Below are 17,983 nucleotides of genomic sequence, written 5' to 3'. Positions count from 1 at the left end.
CATACATACATATATCTTGTCTATACTATTGGGGTAACTTCTTTGGCCAAAATTAAATTTGATCTTAAAGACATTTGTTTTTAAGTATCCAGAGTAATCTTGATCCTTATAAACAAATGCCGTGTGTAATCCATGTTAACAGTTCATCTCCCTGTTTTGCTGTCTGGTGCAGTGAGAGTAAACCAACACGCTTATTATGACGACGGCGGCAAACATTATTTGATGACTCAGGTTACAAAAATCAACATTTATTTTGTCTTCGAGACATAATTTGCCACGTCAATTTTGAAGTGAATTGTCTGGCAAAAGAAAACTAAAGTCGGTAAAAATAGTGTTAATATATCCAGTATAGTTTCTTATGAAAAAGAACAAGAGATCCCAGAGGGATCATGGCGCCCACCAAAGTCTGATCTTCGTTTTGTCTGCTTTTCAAACTTTTACTTCATATTACTACATATGAAATTTGAGACAGATCGCTTCAGTACTTTCTGAGGAATAGTGGTAACAAACTTTAACTATCAAAATCCAAGATGGCGGCCATCTTGCTGACCGATCGGTGTCAAAATGCAATATCCACAACTAGGGTCCTAGGATAACCTACATATGAAATTTGAGAAAGATCCCTTCTGACATTTCTGAGAAATAGCGGTAACAAGAAATGTTAACAGACGGAATGGCGGATGGACCAATGGACCATGGACGAAAAGCGATTTGAAAAATAAAATCTTCCGTCAAAATTGATCTGCATGCAAAGAATTTATATAATAGTCCTAAAACGTCCCCTGTCCCATGTTCGTTATAACTGTGCTTTATTTACATAGGCCTTTTCATTTGATTCAATGGTCAACACTAGACATCATAAATAGAACTTGATTATTGTTTTAATATACATGTACAAGGACTTTTGGAAAACCAATGAATGCATTTAGACTGGTTTTCTTTGCCTGACTATGTATTCACTTTAAAGGTGGGGTTCTTTCAAATTTTTCAGTGTTAAAGGGCTAAGTATATTTCTCCTTAAAGAGAACAACGATATAATAGCGACCAGTAGTCCACATGTAAATCCAACAAAATACATGGATCATTATCGGTTCAAATGATTTAGCATCATCGAAATGGAGCCGAAGTATCATAACATTCATAATGGTCTTTCCATTAGTGACCCGGTGTAGCATGGTATTTTGAATCATGGTATATTAATATACAATATACCATTATGGTGAAATGAACCCCCCCATGGTAGAATGACTCCCCCCCCCCCTTCTAAAAGTTACTATAACACTTGAAGACATTATTTTTTCTTCTCATTTATGATAAACTCCAAATTTGGATTAAGTTAGAGCTATGGCTAGCTGTGGAAGGTTTTTTTTTGAGGGGGGGGGTCAAAATACCATGGCCATGGTTAAATGACCCCCACAACATGGCCGACAATCTCAAATATGTTACATTATTACAGTGTTCCTAAAGCTGTGCAATATAACATCTCGAACCGTGCAATATAACGTTTCCATGGAAGCGTGCAATATAACTTCGAACCGTGCAATATAACAAGGTTTTATTGAACGGTCGGTGTAATAGATGAAAATATTATATTTCTTCATATATAGATTTGTGTAAACAAATTATGTAATAAATGATTTTATTGTATCTTAAGCATTTCAATGTGAATTAAAAATATATTATTGGCACGCGGAGGGGGGTCATTTTACCATGGCCATGGTATTTTGACCCCCCCCCCTATTTCTCTTCTAAAATGAAGTTCTCAAACTCATAGTTTTTTAAAATTAACATCTAATATTCACTGAAATCATAATATATATATATATAAGGCAGGTAAAGGTGAATTAAAAAGACATAATTGGCATGGGGATAGGGGGGTCATTTCACCATGGCCATGGTATTTTGACCCCCCCCCCTTCCCCCCCAAAAAAATAAAAAATGCCTTCCACATGCTAGCCATAGGTCTAACTTAATCCAAATTTGGAGTTTATCATAAATGAGAAGAAAAAATCATGTTTTCAAGTGTTATAGTAACTTTTGAAGGAGGGGTCATTCTACCATGGGAGGGTTCATTTCAGCATAATGGTATTTTGACCCCGGGGTCATTCTACCATAGGGGTAAAAATACCATACTACACCGGTGTAGTATGGTATTTTTACCCCCATGGTAGAATGACCCCGGGGTCAAAATACCATTATGCTGAAATGAACCCCCCCCCCTTCTAAAAGTTACTACAACACTTGAAGACATAATTTTTTCTTCTCATTTATGATAAACTCCAAATTGGGATTAAGTTAGACCTATGGCTAACATGTGGAAGGCATATTTTTTTTTTTTTTTTTTTTCTGTTTTTTTTTTTTTTTTTTTGGGGGGGGGGGGGGGGGTACGGGTGATCAAAATATCATGGCCATGGCAATTATGCCTTTTTAATTCACATTTAACTGCCTTTAGATACAATAACATCATATATATTATGGTTTCAATGAATATTAAATATCATCTGCAAAAACTATAATTAAGAGAACTTCAACTTAGAAGAGGAAGGTTGGTGGGTTCATAATACCATGGCTATGGTCAAATGACCCCACCCCCCCACAACAATTAGATTTTTTTAATTCACACTTAACTGCCTTAAGTTACACTGAAATCATATATACCGGGTACTGTTTCAGTGAAAATAAAAATGTTATTTGTAAAAAAAAAAAACTATGACTATTAGAACTTAAACTTAGAAGGGGAAGGTGGGGGTCATTTTACCATGGCAATGGTAAAATGCCCCCCCCCCCCCCCCCCCCCCTCCCCACACCAATTAAAACTTTTTAGTTTTTAATTCACACTTAACTGCCTTAAGTTACACTGAAATCATATATACCGGGTACTGTAATTTCAGTGAATATTAAATGTTATTTGCAAACAACTTCAACTTAGAAGGGGAAGGTGGGGGTCAAAATACCATTAAAACTTTTTAATTAACATTTAACAGCCTTAAGATACACTAAAATCATATATAAAATGATCTCAGTGAATATTAAATGTTATTTGCAAGAGACTATGAGAATGGGAAGGGGGAGGGAGGTCATCAACCATGGCCTTGGTTGACCCCCCCCCCTTCATCCCAACACCAATGTCTTTTGTTTTATATCAGATAATATTTCAATCATTCATAACAATGAGGTCTTCAGTTTAGAAGAAGAGGGGAGGGGTCAAAATACCATAGTTATGGTGAAATGACCCATTACCAATTTTTCATAACATTTAACAGTCTAAATTACAGGTACACTAAACAGCGAGACATTGACAATTATATGAGACTTTCACTTTGTTATTGATATTGCTGTTAAATGTGTTGTTTTTTTTACATTTGTCTATGGCAACTTTGATTAGGGTTTATTTTACCATGGCTGTGGTATTTTCACACACACACACACACACACACACACACACACACACACACTCCTTTACCTCCAACAAACTTCAAAACTATAGAAATCAAATTATCACAAAATTTTTATTGCACATTACTGTAATTAGTAGTATGGATAAGCCAATAATCAATTTGAAAATCATAGCCATGGTAATTTGAACACCCCTCCCTCCCTCCCCAAACATTCTTAAATAGAAAATGGTTTTCAGTTTTGTTAAGTACAAATTATAGAAAGCCAAACTAATTACTAAACTAAGCTTTCCTCATATAGTGTCTGTTAATAATGTTCAAAATGTATATGATTGTAATGTAAATGAAAAAAAAAGAAGAAATTATTAGGGGGGAGGATTATTACCATGGTCATGATGTATACAACAAGAGGCCCACAGGACCTGTATCGCTCACCTGGTTTGTAATGCCAAGTAATGTTCTGAATACAGGTTCATTGTTTCTTCTCTGAAGGAATTTGAATATTTATCTCTAACTCCCCTATTGGGCCCTGCCCCTCCTTCCCCCAGGGGGTCAGAGCCAAAATTTATACAAGTTCTCTTCCCCTTCCCCCAAGGATATTTGTGGCCAAATTTGGTTACAATCCATGCAGAACTGTAGGACAAATAACGATTTATAGGATTTACCTCTAATTCCCCTGTTGGGCCCCGCCCCTCCTGCCCCGGGGGGGATCAAAGCCAAAATTTTTACAAGTTCTGTTCCTCTTCCCCTAAGGATATTTTTGTGACCAAATTTGGTTACAATCCATGCAGAACTCTATGACTAGTAGTGTTTAAAGGAAATGTTGACGGACGGACCGACGACGGACGGACGGACCGATGGATGACGGATGCCGTGCCATGACATAAGCTCACCGGCCCTTTGGGTCAGGCGAGCTAAAAATTCCGGGTAGGGTATTCAGTTAAGTACATATGGAAAGCTAAAATCATTTTGCAATATCGTTAGTATTTTTTGGGAATAGAGTCTATTTCATCATAGCCATGGTATTTTGATTCCCCTTTTCACTTCTAAAGTAATTTTCTCCTATTCTCTACAAATGACACTTAAAATAATTAAAAATCATCAGTTTTCTCATCCAGTTACCCATAAATGACATGAAATGGTATCCAAAACCACAAAGGACATCATTTAAGTCTAACTTTAATCAGTTAGAATTGTTTGTTTGAAAAAAAAAAAAATAAAGTGGGAACAGTTGGAAAAGTCATTTCACCAAGGTCATGGTATTTTACCCTCCTTCTAAGTAGTTCTCATAGTCATAGTTTTTTGCAAGTAACATTTACTGTGGGTAACATTCACTGAAATCATAATATATATGATTTTATTGTATCTTAAGGAAGCTAAATGTCAGTGATAAAATGAAAATAATTGATTAATTGAAATGGGAAGGGGGTCATTTCACCATGGCCATGGTATTCTGACCCCCCCCCCCCCCCACACACACACACCTATAATATGATGTCCTCAAATTCACAGTTTCTGTAAATAACACTAAATGTTAACTAAAGTCATGGTATTTAGGATTTTATTGTGTCTTAAGACAGTTAAATGTCAGTTGAAAAAAAGAAATTGGCCTGAGGATGGGGATGGCTATATGGTATTTTGACCCCCCTCCCTCCACTTTTAAAGTCTAAGTTTAAGTTCTCATAGTCATGAGGTTTTGTAAATAATACTTAATATCAACTGAAATCATAATATATGTACTTTTATTGTAGGCAGGTATATGTCAGTTGAAAAGAATTAATTGGAATGGGGAAAGGGAGGGGGGATCATTTCGCCATGGTATTTTGACCCCCCCCCCAAAAAAAAAAAAAAAAAAAAAAAAAAAAACAAAAAACAATCCACTGCTAGCCATAGGTCTAACTTAATCCCAATTTAGAGTTTATCATTAACGAGAAGAAAATATTGTTTTCAAGTGGTATAGTAACATTTAGAAGGGGGGGGGGGGGGGTTAATTTCACCATAATGGTATTTTGACCCCAGGGTCATTTCACCATAATGGTATATTGACCCCGGGGTCAATGTACCATGATTCAAAATACCATGCTACACCGGGGAAACAGTCAATACAAAGATAAAGTTGTAATAAACTGCAAAGGATGAAGATGATATCTAACGTTTTCTGATTGAGTGTCACCAGGCCAAGACATCAGCTGATATATTTTCAAACATAATTGGTTTCACCAAACAGTAAGAGGGATCATAACGAAATCAGTAGAAGTAAACTGCCAATCATTGACACTTGATAAGCAATAAGCTCCATGTTAAATGATTGAACAATTGGAAGATAAGAAAGAAGAGTTAATTAATCAAAACTTATCCAAATACTTGCAAAGGAGCCAACAATTACAATACAAAATTAGGCCGCATTGGAAAGGAGAATGAAACCATCAACGAGTAAGGCCGAACTGGAATAGGCCTTGGTCTTACTTAACAGAAGTGTACTCTAGAAACGAGACTGAAACTTTCAATGAGTAAGGCCTAATTGGAATAAGCCTTGACCTTACTTAAAGATGCTCGATTGCTGACAAATGGTATTCTATTCACTATTAAAAACAGGAGCAGACGATTTCGTATTTTTCTTCAGTTACAAAAGTTACTTTCTTTAGACCATTACCGCTATTGAAAAGTTTGAGCTTCTAATTATGCTTCAAGTTAAAACATAAAAAATAATTAATCGCATTCCAAAAAAATTCCGTGCCACTATTTCCTATATGGAATGAAGTACTGATTGTGCATGCACCAAAGGTGAAGTAAATTATTTTATATATTTTTTGTGTTAATTAGGCATATATATACACGAGTAAACCCCAATTATTGTTCAAATGATGAATATCATTTATACTCTGTCGGCGGTGGAGCATCTTTAACACAAGTGAACTCTAAAAGCTAGACTGAAACCTGCAATGAATAAGGTCGGATTGGAATGGGTCTTGACCTTTATAGAAGTTTACTCTAGAAATGAGACTGAAACCTTCAATGAGTAAGGCCAAATTGGAATACACCTTGATCTTACATAATAAGAAGTGCACTATAGAAAAGTGATTGAAACCTTTGATGCGCAAGGCCTAATTGGAATAGGCCTTGGCATTACTTAAATAGATGTGTACTCTAGACATTGAGGATTAATTAATCTAAAGCAAAAACAGGAATCCCCCAAACATGGATTCGCAATTAGGAAGGACAATGTTGTCAAAAGCATGGATGGAAATCAACATTTTTTATTAACAACACAAAATATTAACATTGGAATTTTTTTCCTCAACTAGGAAAAGTACGGGAATGGGAAAACGGGTTAAGGATCGAAATGCCAGAAAAATTCTAGAACTGATTTACACTTTTGGTTGGTTCTCTTAATTGTAGACCTTTGGTTTTACTGGAATGCTACATATTTAATTGATCATTTATTTCATAGTATTCTCAAGTAATGTTTATATCGTGAAGTAAAAAATCGGTCTTGCTTTTCTACACCAATATGGTGCATTGGTTAGATTGTTCCTCCGCTTCAGTGCACATTGGGCACTATTTCAGTCAACATAGCCTGCCAAAACATCAACGAACTGCATTCTTTAAAATTGCTCCATCACTGACAAATTATATTTTTTCACTATCTAACACAGGAGCAGACAATAAGTTTTTTCTTCGGTTACAAAAGTGACTTACTTTACATCATTACCACCAGTGAAAAGTTTGAGTAACTAATTTTACTTCAAGATAAAAATATTAAAAATAATGAACTGCATCCCGAAAAAATCCGTGGCACTTTGTCCTATATTGAATGAAGTACTGATTGTGCATGTACAGAAAGCTAAATACATACATTATTTCACTTAATTCTTGTGTTAATTACACATACATATACACGATTAAACACCAATTATTGTTCAAATGATGAGTATCATTTATGCTCTGTCGACGATGGAGCATCTTTAATACTCTCAGAGCGTCAATTTCGTTAACAAAGGATTTTGTTATCACCAGTGTTTCCACTCCTTTGTGACGCAGAACATCAAAGTTCTAGACCGGATCACTTAAGAGGAGTTAAGGAGGCCATTTACATCTCAACATCATCAAGACTTGCAGTCCACCATGACAAGAGATGATCGACGTAACCAACTACCGCCGGTCTTTCCAAGCTTGATCTACACCAGGGTCTAAATCTCACACCAGGTCATAGGCTGTAGCTAGCTCCTAACAGACCACAGGTATGGCAGAAGAAGGCAACTAGGAGGTTGTCGAAAGTAGATTTGTTGTAGACTTTGTCCAAGTATTGTCTATTAAATGATTTTGTTATAATTTTTGGACTGTTGTTTATGGTACTTGGTGTCTTAGACTCATCATAGCCTCTGTATAGGGATATTTCCTCTAAGTGGGATCTCTCCAAAACATTTTATTCAATGGGTGAGAGATACTTTCATAATCTTTGAAAGAAAACAGCAAAATCAGTTTCATTCAATCATCATTTTATATCACAAGAGGTAAGAAAGAATGAAAATATGGTAAAATCACTTAACAATGGAGTTTACTCATAATCTTTTATCCAAACAGTTCCATGGGAAATACAATGTCTAGATATCTGGAAATAACACAAACCAGAGTCACATTCTGTCGTTATATCACAGTGTAGAGTTGTTTACCCATTAGAGCAGGTGTTTATTTTGTAGGATTTATTTCACTTCGTGAGTGTAACTTTATTTAGAAGAGAAACTAATAAACTTAGATATGTCAAGTAAATAGAGATATTTCACTTCAATTAAAAGTTAGATAACCAGCAAGAGGCTTAATTGAAAATGAAATATTAGCAGCATAAAAGCACTCCTATGGCACCCTGATCAGTCAAATATGTGTCAAAAATTATTGCATTACCGACAATTTAATTCTGGATGAAAAGGATCACGTGTCCAATCTTACATTCTTCAGAATTGACAAAAACATCTCTCACAGGTTGACAAAGCTGTGATTGTGAGAGAGAGAGAGAGAATATTCTGAAGCAATCTCCTGAAAAAGCAACACATGCTCACAAGGGGCAAATAACTATGCTATGTGAGAAGACATGCATGTAACATTGTAGAAATCTATTTTCTACCTGTACATAATGACTACTGATATATTTCCAGCTTTGGTACCTAGGGTACAGGTAAGATGACTAAAAACAAAGACCAACAGATAATTGTGCTTTGGAAGACTGTAATTTAACATCATTAAAAATTCACTATTACCTCATTCACCCCTGAAGATACATGTAGACTCTTCTAAATCAAAGACTAGACATGCCCATTATGAAACTTCAGGGATGAATGAATTCAGATTCTTGCAACAAAACAGCCTATAAAATAATCGATCAGATACCAAGCGTATGTTATCACACTCGGATAATGGTACTATAAACCAACTCATTTTCACGATGACTTAATTTTACGTTGCCATGCCAACAATTTCACATCAATTTAATTACATTGATATGATCTACATTTAAATGTATTTAAAACAAATACAATCAATGTAAAATAGAAATAGTTTATATCTTTATTCACTGAAATCAATTTTTGGTGATTACTTTTTGTGTTTTCTTATCGCTTCTGAATAACACGGCATTTAATCACATGTGAATACAAGTTGGTAGACAGTTTTATACATTACACCACATGTATAACGCCTAGCAGGATGGGATTGGTGTAACATTTGACCTTGACAGTTTTATACATTAAACCACATCTATAACGTCTAGTAGGATGGGATTGGTGTAACATCTGACCTTGACAGTTTTATACATTAAACCACATCTATAACGCCTAGCAGGATGGGATTGGTGTAACATCTGACCTTGACATTTTGGCTGTTGATGTTCAGGCTACTTCTAAACAGGATGGCACAGCACTACACGCATGTAGACATCAAAACAGAAAACTGTATAAATTGCTAAGGATTTGTCTGAAAGATCATTCTGGTAAAAACATTTCAAAGTGACCGGTATTAATCAACATCTATTTCATGAATATTAATGAGTTCTTTAATATATATTTCACAAATGAAACCAGGCCCAGTATCACAAAACTCAAGTCAAAAAGTTTCAAGTCTAAAAAAATCTAAAGTTTTTCTTTAGCCAATTAAAAAAGAAGTTACAAAATGTTACATCATGTTTGATTGGCCATGTCTAAACTTAAGTCTTATATTATGTAATGATCCTGGAGCCAGGCCTACTGTATTTGACAGAAAACACTTCTAAAAGGTCATAGAAAAAAAGTCTGATATCATAACTCTCTTGCAAATGACAAAAGTCACAAAGAAAATCCCGAAAACTTATAATATGAATTATGAACAATCTCCAGCATTAAAAATGAACGCCTGTCCGTCTGCCCGTGACCAGTAACTTTATAGTTATAGGGCAGACAATTTTTGCCATGTAGCTGGTCCTTTGACCAACAATGTTTTGGTCCAGATAGATTACTATACAAAACAAATATAGCAAAGCATCGTACAAAGGTTGAAGATCAAACTGCACCAAACAAAGTTTTGTAATTATTAATATTCTGGTTTTCAGTCAACTTTGTTGAGAGCGCATGATACTAAAACGTATATGTGGATATTTCTGTTAGTAAAACTATTATTTGCTATAAACTACAAGGATGAATTGTAACTCAGTAAGGACCAGTAACTTTCAGTTAGGACCAGTAACTTTTAGGGTCAGTCGGTCCTTAGGACCAGCTGAAAAAAAATCCTTAAGGGAGACCACTGATAATCTCTATGTATGATGCAAAAATATGGAGTTCAAAATTAATTCCTTGTCTTGTTTACAATCACTACAATATGCTGATAAGAGTTTACTATGAAATTTAGAACTAAATGTTTCAAAAAGAAATCAGCCAAAAAATGCAGACTGACAAAACAACTAGACCACCTTCACAAAGCATGAAGCACTTCAATAAATCTTGATTTTTCATTGAATTCCATGATACATTTATTTATCTTTTTCATCATCTAGATATTGGATACTGTTTATAAAATTAAGTGACAACACAATCTCCAAATAAAGTATTAGTATAACAACTTTGAGAAACAGTTGACTGTGCTCCAAAAGTAGATGTCTGAATTTCTATGCATGATAATTCATAAAATATGAATAACATCAATTGTTAAAAGGGTATTGATTTGTTTTTAAAATTCTCTTTGATTTCCTCCCCCCAAAAGAAAGTAGTTTTATAATTATAGAGCTCTTACCTATATCTTTATTTTAGGAGGCCTCAAATAGACATTGATTAATCATATTGTTACAGACAAACACCCATAATAACATGCTAACACATTTAAATTTCATCAAGCAAAGGAAAGCAATTAAATACATTAAATTTGTTATTTTGATCTGTATTTGTACAATCGGTATCTACTCAAGCAAATACCAGTAGTATTTTGGACCCAGCCAAGCTTCTATACAATCCCATTTTGCAAAAGAGGGAGGTATCTGCCCTTGTAAGTATCAATTGTGACCTCAATATTTTGTGAGCAAAGCTCACTTTTTCTCTACATTATAACCTTATATTCGGCTGTTCACACATTCATACAAAACCCCAAGGGCAGATAACTCTGCAATATGCAAACACATGATAACTTGTTCATAAGGCATAAAAAAAATCATAAAAAAACTGTAACCAGGCAGCGGAGATATCAAATCTGATAAAATAGCACGGCTATTCTGACAGTCCATCCCTAGGTTTAAGTATGACAACATCTCAGGCATATGATGGATTACAACACTGACAATAAATAGTAAGCACATAATGTTTTTAAATAAAAGCATCACCAATAGGTTAAACAAAGTTTTGTTTAATTTTCTCATATTCCTTTCAGTATCTTTACAGAAAACTGTGAGAAAAACATGATAAAAAAATCACCCTTGAGAATACAAGAAATGTTGTTTTATTCTCATTTGAAATATCTTCTATTTATCAGTATTATAATATGTTACTAAGGAAAGCCGACATATGAATAAACAAGGGAAGTAATTTCAACAATGGTACACATACCTCAATAGTGATTTATACTAGCTTTTCTGTACAAATACATATAACCAATAATGATTCCATTACACAGATCAATTAGACAAGAGCATGAGTAGTATATTAATAGAGACACCAACACATATTCCTTCCATTCTATATATTATACCATTCACAAAGGTGATAACCAATATCTTAAGAGAGACACCAACACACATTTCATCCAATCTTTGTATACCATTCACAAAGGTATTATCAGACAATTGTCATAACAAAACACAAACTTTCAGACATGATCTTCATTACACATCCTGTCAAACTTATCATTTCAAACATTCTAGTAATTAGGGATTACATATATACATATGAGGTGAGTTTTGAAAGCAGACAAAAAAAAAGATTTATTCTGAATATAACATTTAATTTCTAAATAAAAATAATCTGTATAGCAGAAGATTTAATTACGAGTGTGACTTGTATAACCTAGTCTATTATTGTAGTAAGGTCTGTACATTCAAGGTAATTTTATCATCAACCATGAACCAATAAGTGTATTAGTTCAGACCTATAGCATTTTCTTCAGATGAGGTAATTTTTCCTAGACAAAATAGTATCTTGAAAAGGACACACCTAGAGAAAATGCTGATTTCTTTCTGAAAATGCTATACTATTCTACGATGGAACATATTTCTGGTATGTGTTTAAAATATGGTAATTCAAAACTGATATTTTTTACTCTTTGTGATGAAGGCACCCACAATACCTTAAAAGAAAACAGAATACAGCACCACCTAGTGGTAGGTAGAGGACAGTGCCACCTAGTGGTAGATTAGATCACCACCTAGTACTAGGTAGAGGACAGTGCCACCTAGTGGTATATTAGAGCACCACCTAGTGGTAGGTAGAGGACAGTGCCACCTAGTGGTATATTAGAGCACCACCTGGTGGTAGGTAGAGGACAGTACCACCTAGTGGTATATTAGAGCACCACCTGGTGGTAGGAAGAGGACAGTGCCACCTAGTGGTAGATTAAAGCACCACCTGGTGGTAGGTAGAGGATAGGGCCACCTAGTGGTAGATCAAAGCACCACCTGGTGGTAGAAGAGGACAGTACCACCTAGTGGTAGATTAGAGCACCACCTGGTGGTAGTAGAGGACAGTGCCACTTAGTGGGAAATTAAGAACACTACCTGGTGGTAGGTAGAGGATAGCGACACCTGGTGGTAGATTAGAGCACTACCTGGTGGTAGGTAGAGGATAGTGACACCTGGTGGTGGATTAGAGCACCACCTGGAGTGACAATAGTCTAAGGGCCTCATTGTGATGTAGCCTTATTGCTGTATAGATGTAAATGTCATCAACAATGAACAAGGTGTTCCAAATAATATGAAAGACCTTATAGTTTTCAATCACTCTCAAGCATATATATATTGACACAAGTTATGGACCTCACACATCGAACAGGAAAACACAACACATACAGATCACACTTACCATCTATATCAGATATAGTTACCAGGTTACAGGCATAGTGGAAAGTCCATATATAATGGTAGAGCACCCAGACCAGTAGATTTCTATGTACAAAAATTATTGTCAATTTGAAAATAAATAATTTCTCCTACCTAGCTATCCACAATTTGTTCTGAAAGTATTGTTACAAAGACAGACAATGGTTGATGACACTCTGTGAAAAACAGCATATTTCTTACTTCACCTCATTGTAAGGCTTGTGAAATAAAACAAACAGCATTTTATCTACTAATACTTAAAATTGACCTTCTGCCAAAGGACAGTGGGGTAGTTAAAATACATACATATAGTCATACTATATATTATAAATGTAACTGTATCAGTCTCTATTTAAACTTGGCTCTAGAAAACTACTTTTTTTTCCAAATCCGACCACATTTTTATGATCCTAAGTAATTCAAAATTTCCTACATGAAAGTATTACAGAGGTGAAGAAAAAATCTTAAGTTATGTTTTCTAAGAGATATATTTGTATTCAGGAATTCAATTTTAAAACCTTGGTCTGGCTCTAATTTCTCAAGAAAAAAACCAAAAATCTAGTTAAAGTCAAAACTGAAGTTTGTTCTCCTCATGACGATTATCTATCTTAAGACGATTTATTTACTAATATTTGTTTTGAGAAATTGAAGCCTGATCCATCAATACTATTACGTATACAGTAATTGTAATAGTCAGTAAACAATATAAACAATAATGGTACCCTGAACAAACTGAGGTACAGAGACATCAGTAGACACAGGTATACATTTCTAGTAGGATTACTGTAGCGATGGCAACCATTATTTCCAAAAATGCTTCATCAGCCTGTAAAAACTATTTGTTTACATATTAATTTGTTTTTGTTTACATATTAATCTGTTTTTGTTTATATATTAATCTGTTTTTGTTTACATTTTAATCTGTTTTTGTTTACATATTAATCTGTTTTTGTTTACATTTTAATCTGTTTTTGTTTACATTTTAATCGGTTTTTGTTTACGTTTTAATCGGTTTTTGTTTACATTTTAATCGGTTTGATTGAAGAGATTTCAAATATACTTTAGATAAGTTGAGAGTGAAATGTAGTGTCTCACAAATTACTTAATAAGATTGGTCGTTTGGTGACATTTATTCTGAACATTTTATTCTTTTATACAATTTTGTTTACTGTGTTAAGATCAAATGAAATGTGGATGAAATTCTGATTCAATCACATGTTTGTATTCACACAGGATCCTGTAAACACCTACAGTATACAAATGATACAGAACATAACACTTCGCTCTTGTTCCATAACGCAGGAAACTGGACTGTCCATATTGGCCAGCAGGATTCTCTGAAGATCACACGGTCACAGACATTTGGACCGATGTTTCAGTTGAATACTTCAGGTGTTTGGAAATACCACAGAATTGTCAGTCCTACAGAGGCGCTGCTACTGTTCCTAGATATTGCCTAATCAAAGACACAGTGGACACAGCGTTACCAAGGAAACAGTGAAAACACTCTGTTACCATGGAAACAGGTCTGTTAAGGACTACAGGGATGAAGACACTTGGTGAGATCTTCATTATAGTATACAGCACTGTAACAGACAAAAGTACAATAATCAACAATATAGGTCATAAACATTTAATTAAAACTATATTTTTTTTCTTTTAAACAATGTTATATTACATTTTTGATTTCTTATGGAAATTTGTCATTCCATGAAAATACTGGAAAGCACTTATTATCATATAGAACTCAAATGCAACTTATAATGTTTTACCAATTATATCAAACATCAAATAAATGCAGGGTTGTCAGTAAGAGTCCATGATCACAAAATGTACTTGGGAGTATGTTTAGAATAACAAAGACAAAATATTGTTTATGTGAAAATCACATGGTTTACACTAGATGAATTTTGATAACAATTTGATTTACTAGACACTTGCCTATATTAAAGGGACAATTCAGTGAGGCTAATTCTGTTACATAACCATGAAACAAAATATTACATAAATGCATTGTTCTTCATTCCTTATGAAACACATAACAAGAAATATTGACAAATTTCACAACATTGTTAAGAATTTTGATTGATACCATTAGAATTCCTAATTGTTGATCAATACGATTAAGCAGGTACAACATGTATGCTGTACCCATGCCAAAGTCAAAGACTTGCATGTTAAATAAATGCAAATGTGATACATAACCGCAGAGGAGTAGATGAAATTATTATTAGACAAGAACATGCCTCTAACAAGGTAAACACACTACTGTAAAAGCGGTTTGAGTAGTTCTAGACAAAAAGACTACTCTGGGTTCGGCATACAAGACATCCGACCGTTATGTGTAATGGCGGACAGTAAGAGAGTTTGAACATTTCACATACATTTCAATACAGTGGGCTTTTCTGGTATATCACAGTAAAACCAACTAAACTTATTTCTATTAGAACTGGTTTGTTTCCGAAATATGTGGAAATTTTAATGTCCTCTTCAACTGAATAGTCCCTTTAATAATTTCTACAGCTATTTATGATCAATAGACTTTAAATGAAGATCTACAGAAGATTACCAGCAGGATGTAGTTCACTCAATCAGAAATGTAAATGTAAGGCCATTTCCATTTCTTTATATTTGTCCCAATAAACAAGAATATAAGACATATATGCCCGCTGCTCACATATGAAATTGAGATGCAACACACCGAGTGTGACATGATATAAAGGACAGGACATGAGTAACAATAATAATTCCCCCATTTTATCATAAAACAAGTGATATCTATATATCAAACCTCTTTATCTTTTGACTTGGGTTCTCTGGTTGTGCGTTCTCTCTCCCGTTGACGATTCCCGTGGTGTTGTGGGGTCCCACCCCCTTGGGAGCCCCCTTGTCCCCAGGACGGCTGTTGTTGTTGTTGTTGCCGTTGTTCGTGCCGTCGTACAGCCATTGCTAATCTTTTGTCCTCCTCAGCCTGCATCCGAGCTGCTAACTCATGGCTAAAATAGAGTGTATTAAATAAAGTCTTTGTAGTCACTGGATTATGTAAGGTTGTTTAACTTGTGGCTCAAACACAGTATTTAAATATATATCTACAGTTATTACATGAATTTGTCTGAATTTCTACAAGTGAAACAGCCTAGCTTCCTGTAGATTCTGTGTCACAAATTACAGGTTTAACTAAATAATTCTTTCACCATAGTGCAGAATATCAAACTTTTCAATCATTCAGGCAAATTTTTTCTTATCCTTTTACAAAAAGTAAAATAATTTACAACCAGTAAAATCCTTTGTGTGTAAATTGTCATACAACTTTATCCTTCCAAACACATTTTGAAGTAGAATGTAGTGGGCTGAAGTGAGACCAATGGGAGATAACTCTTACTCTGACAGTCGAGGCTGCTGTGGGTCTGCTCTATCTTGGTTCCAATCTATCTCTTCATCTCTCAGCTGCTGCTCATGTTGGAGGGACATCGCTAGCAGGTAACTATTAAACATCAAAAATAGCTGTTAGGTATGGTACAAAACACAGGTAAATACAGGTAACAATCAAAAATAACTGTTAAGTATGGTATGAAACATAGGTAAATACAGGAAACTATAAAACATCAAAAACAATGGTTAAGTATGAAATGAAAAACTACTGGTAATTATAGGTAACTATAAAAAAAAACCTGTCAAGTATGCTACAAAAAACAGATGAATACAAGAGATTAGAATTCTACTCAGTGTGATAGTACATTAACTAGGTATATGTTTAGTCATGATAACAGAACTATGCTCCCAAGATTATTATAACACCTACATCTTCCACTTGTTATATAACATAGATTTGACCATGCCTGAGAAAAAAACCATGAACTGCTTATTTTCATGATGTTCAACAAAACCAGGTTTCACTTTTATCCATTTAAACAAGTAATGTGTTATTCACATGGAATGATCTAGAACTCCTTACACAAACCATTTTTTTAAAAACAGTTTTCAATTATTATCTATATTAGCATTGATCACACTTCTCTATGTACTGAACACATGTACTCACTCCTGATCAACTTGTTCCTCAGGGTCCATGGGTGCTGGCGGTATGACAGGCTCGGTGGGCGGAGATTTTCTGTACGTGTGGAAGTTAGCGTCCACGAAATAGCCATCACCCTCGACGTTAGAAAGCGTCTCCCATACCACATTACGCTCACTGAGAAATCCCTGGTCAGTTACTAACAGGAAAAGCTCATTCTGTAAGAAAATAAATATTATCTGTAACAACAGTATATACTGATAGGGCACTCATTTTTATTTACAATCAAACCTTGTTATTCTGCTTGTTGTTTTAACACCCAATTAACAGTCAGAATCATTTAAAGGCATTCTAAGTTTATCTGTGGAGGAAAGCCAGGGAACCTGGAGAAAAACCACCGACCAGTGGTCAGTACCTGACAATTGCCCCACATGACCCAAAAGGCATGTGATAATATGTTTTAATAATATGTTTGACGAGAACATTGTAACACATATGCAGTTATCCAGGTATTTAAGATAAATTAACTTGAATAACCATAAAATATTCTAGTTTAGTTGGGACAAACAAAATACTTTGAATTAAATGTGTTTTTTAGATAGACATGTTCTAGTTGAGTTTAGTTGTTAAAAGTGTGTATACTTATGTTTTGCAGTAAACTTAAACATCTAAGTATTTTTGTACATTATCTGTTAATTTGTTTGTATTATTTCCATTTATTCAATATCAACCACAAAATCAAGTTTATACACAATAATAGCTGATGTTCAAAGATTTGCAGCATTTCATTTAATATCAATTTGCAGCTGAAACAATAAAATCGAAATTAAAAGTGACATTTTGATATCAAACACATTCATTATAAGGCTAAGAAATGAAGGCAAAGAGAACATATACAGCTACATGCAGTTACAAAATATTTTAATACTTATCATGAAATGATGTTAATTAATACAAATGCAAAATAATGGTAGAAAAGGTGTTATCCATTATATTTTCCCAATTTAATCTTTGATCAAAAAGCAAAGAGTA

At 34.4% G+C, this 17,983-nt stretch overlaps 1 protein-coding gene across 1 annotated transcript in view; it reads right to left on the bottom strand.

Annotated features, from left to right (window-relative positions):
* Nucleotides 1-7,877: 7,877 nt before the first annotated feature.
* Nucleotides 7,878-17,983, bottom strand: part of LOC138329251 (ubiquitin carboxyl-terminal hydrolase MINDY-1-like) — a 37,096-nt gene continuing 26,990 nt past the window's right edge. Inside the window, exons 6-9 of the mRNA XM_069276089.1 lie at nucleotides 16,979-17,169; nucleotides 16,319-16,420; nucleotides 15,728-15,932; nucleotides 7,878-14,522 (exon numbers count right to left, since the gene is read on the bottom strand). Coding sequence (XP_069132190.1) covers nucleotides 14,508-14,522; nucleotides 15,728-15,932; nucleotides 16,319-16,420; nucleotides 16,979-17,169 — 513 coding nt within the window. The 3' untranslated portion in view covers nucleotides 7,878-14,507. The remainder of the gene's footprint in view (nucleotides 14,523-15,727; nucleotides 15,933-16,318; nucleotides 16,421-16,978; nucleotides 17,170-17,983) is intronic.

The sequence above is a fragment of the Argopecten irradians genome, chromosome 8, assembly GCF_041381155.1.
Source record: "Argopecten irradians isolate NY chromosome 8, Ai_NY, whole genome shotgun sequence".
NCBI lineage: Eukaryota > Metazoa > Mollusca > Bivalvia > Pectinida > Pectinidae > Argopecten > Argopecten irradians.
Note: the sequence above shows the minus strand (reverse complement) of the source record. Positions and strands in the feature narration are given on the sequence as shown.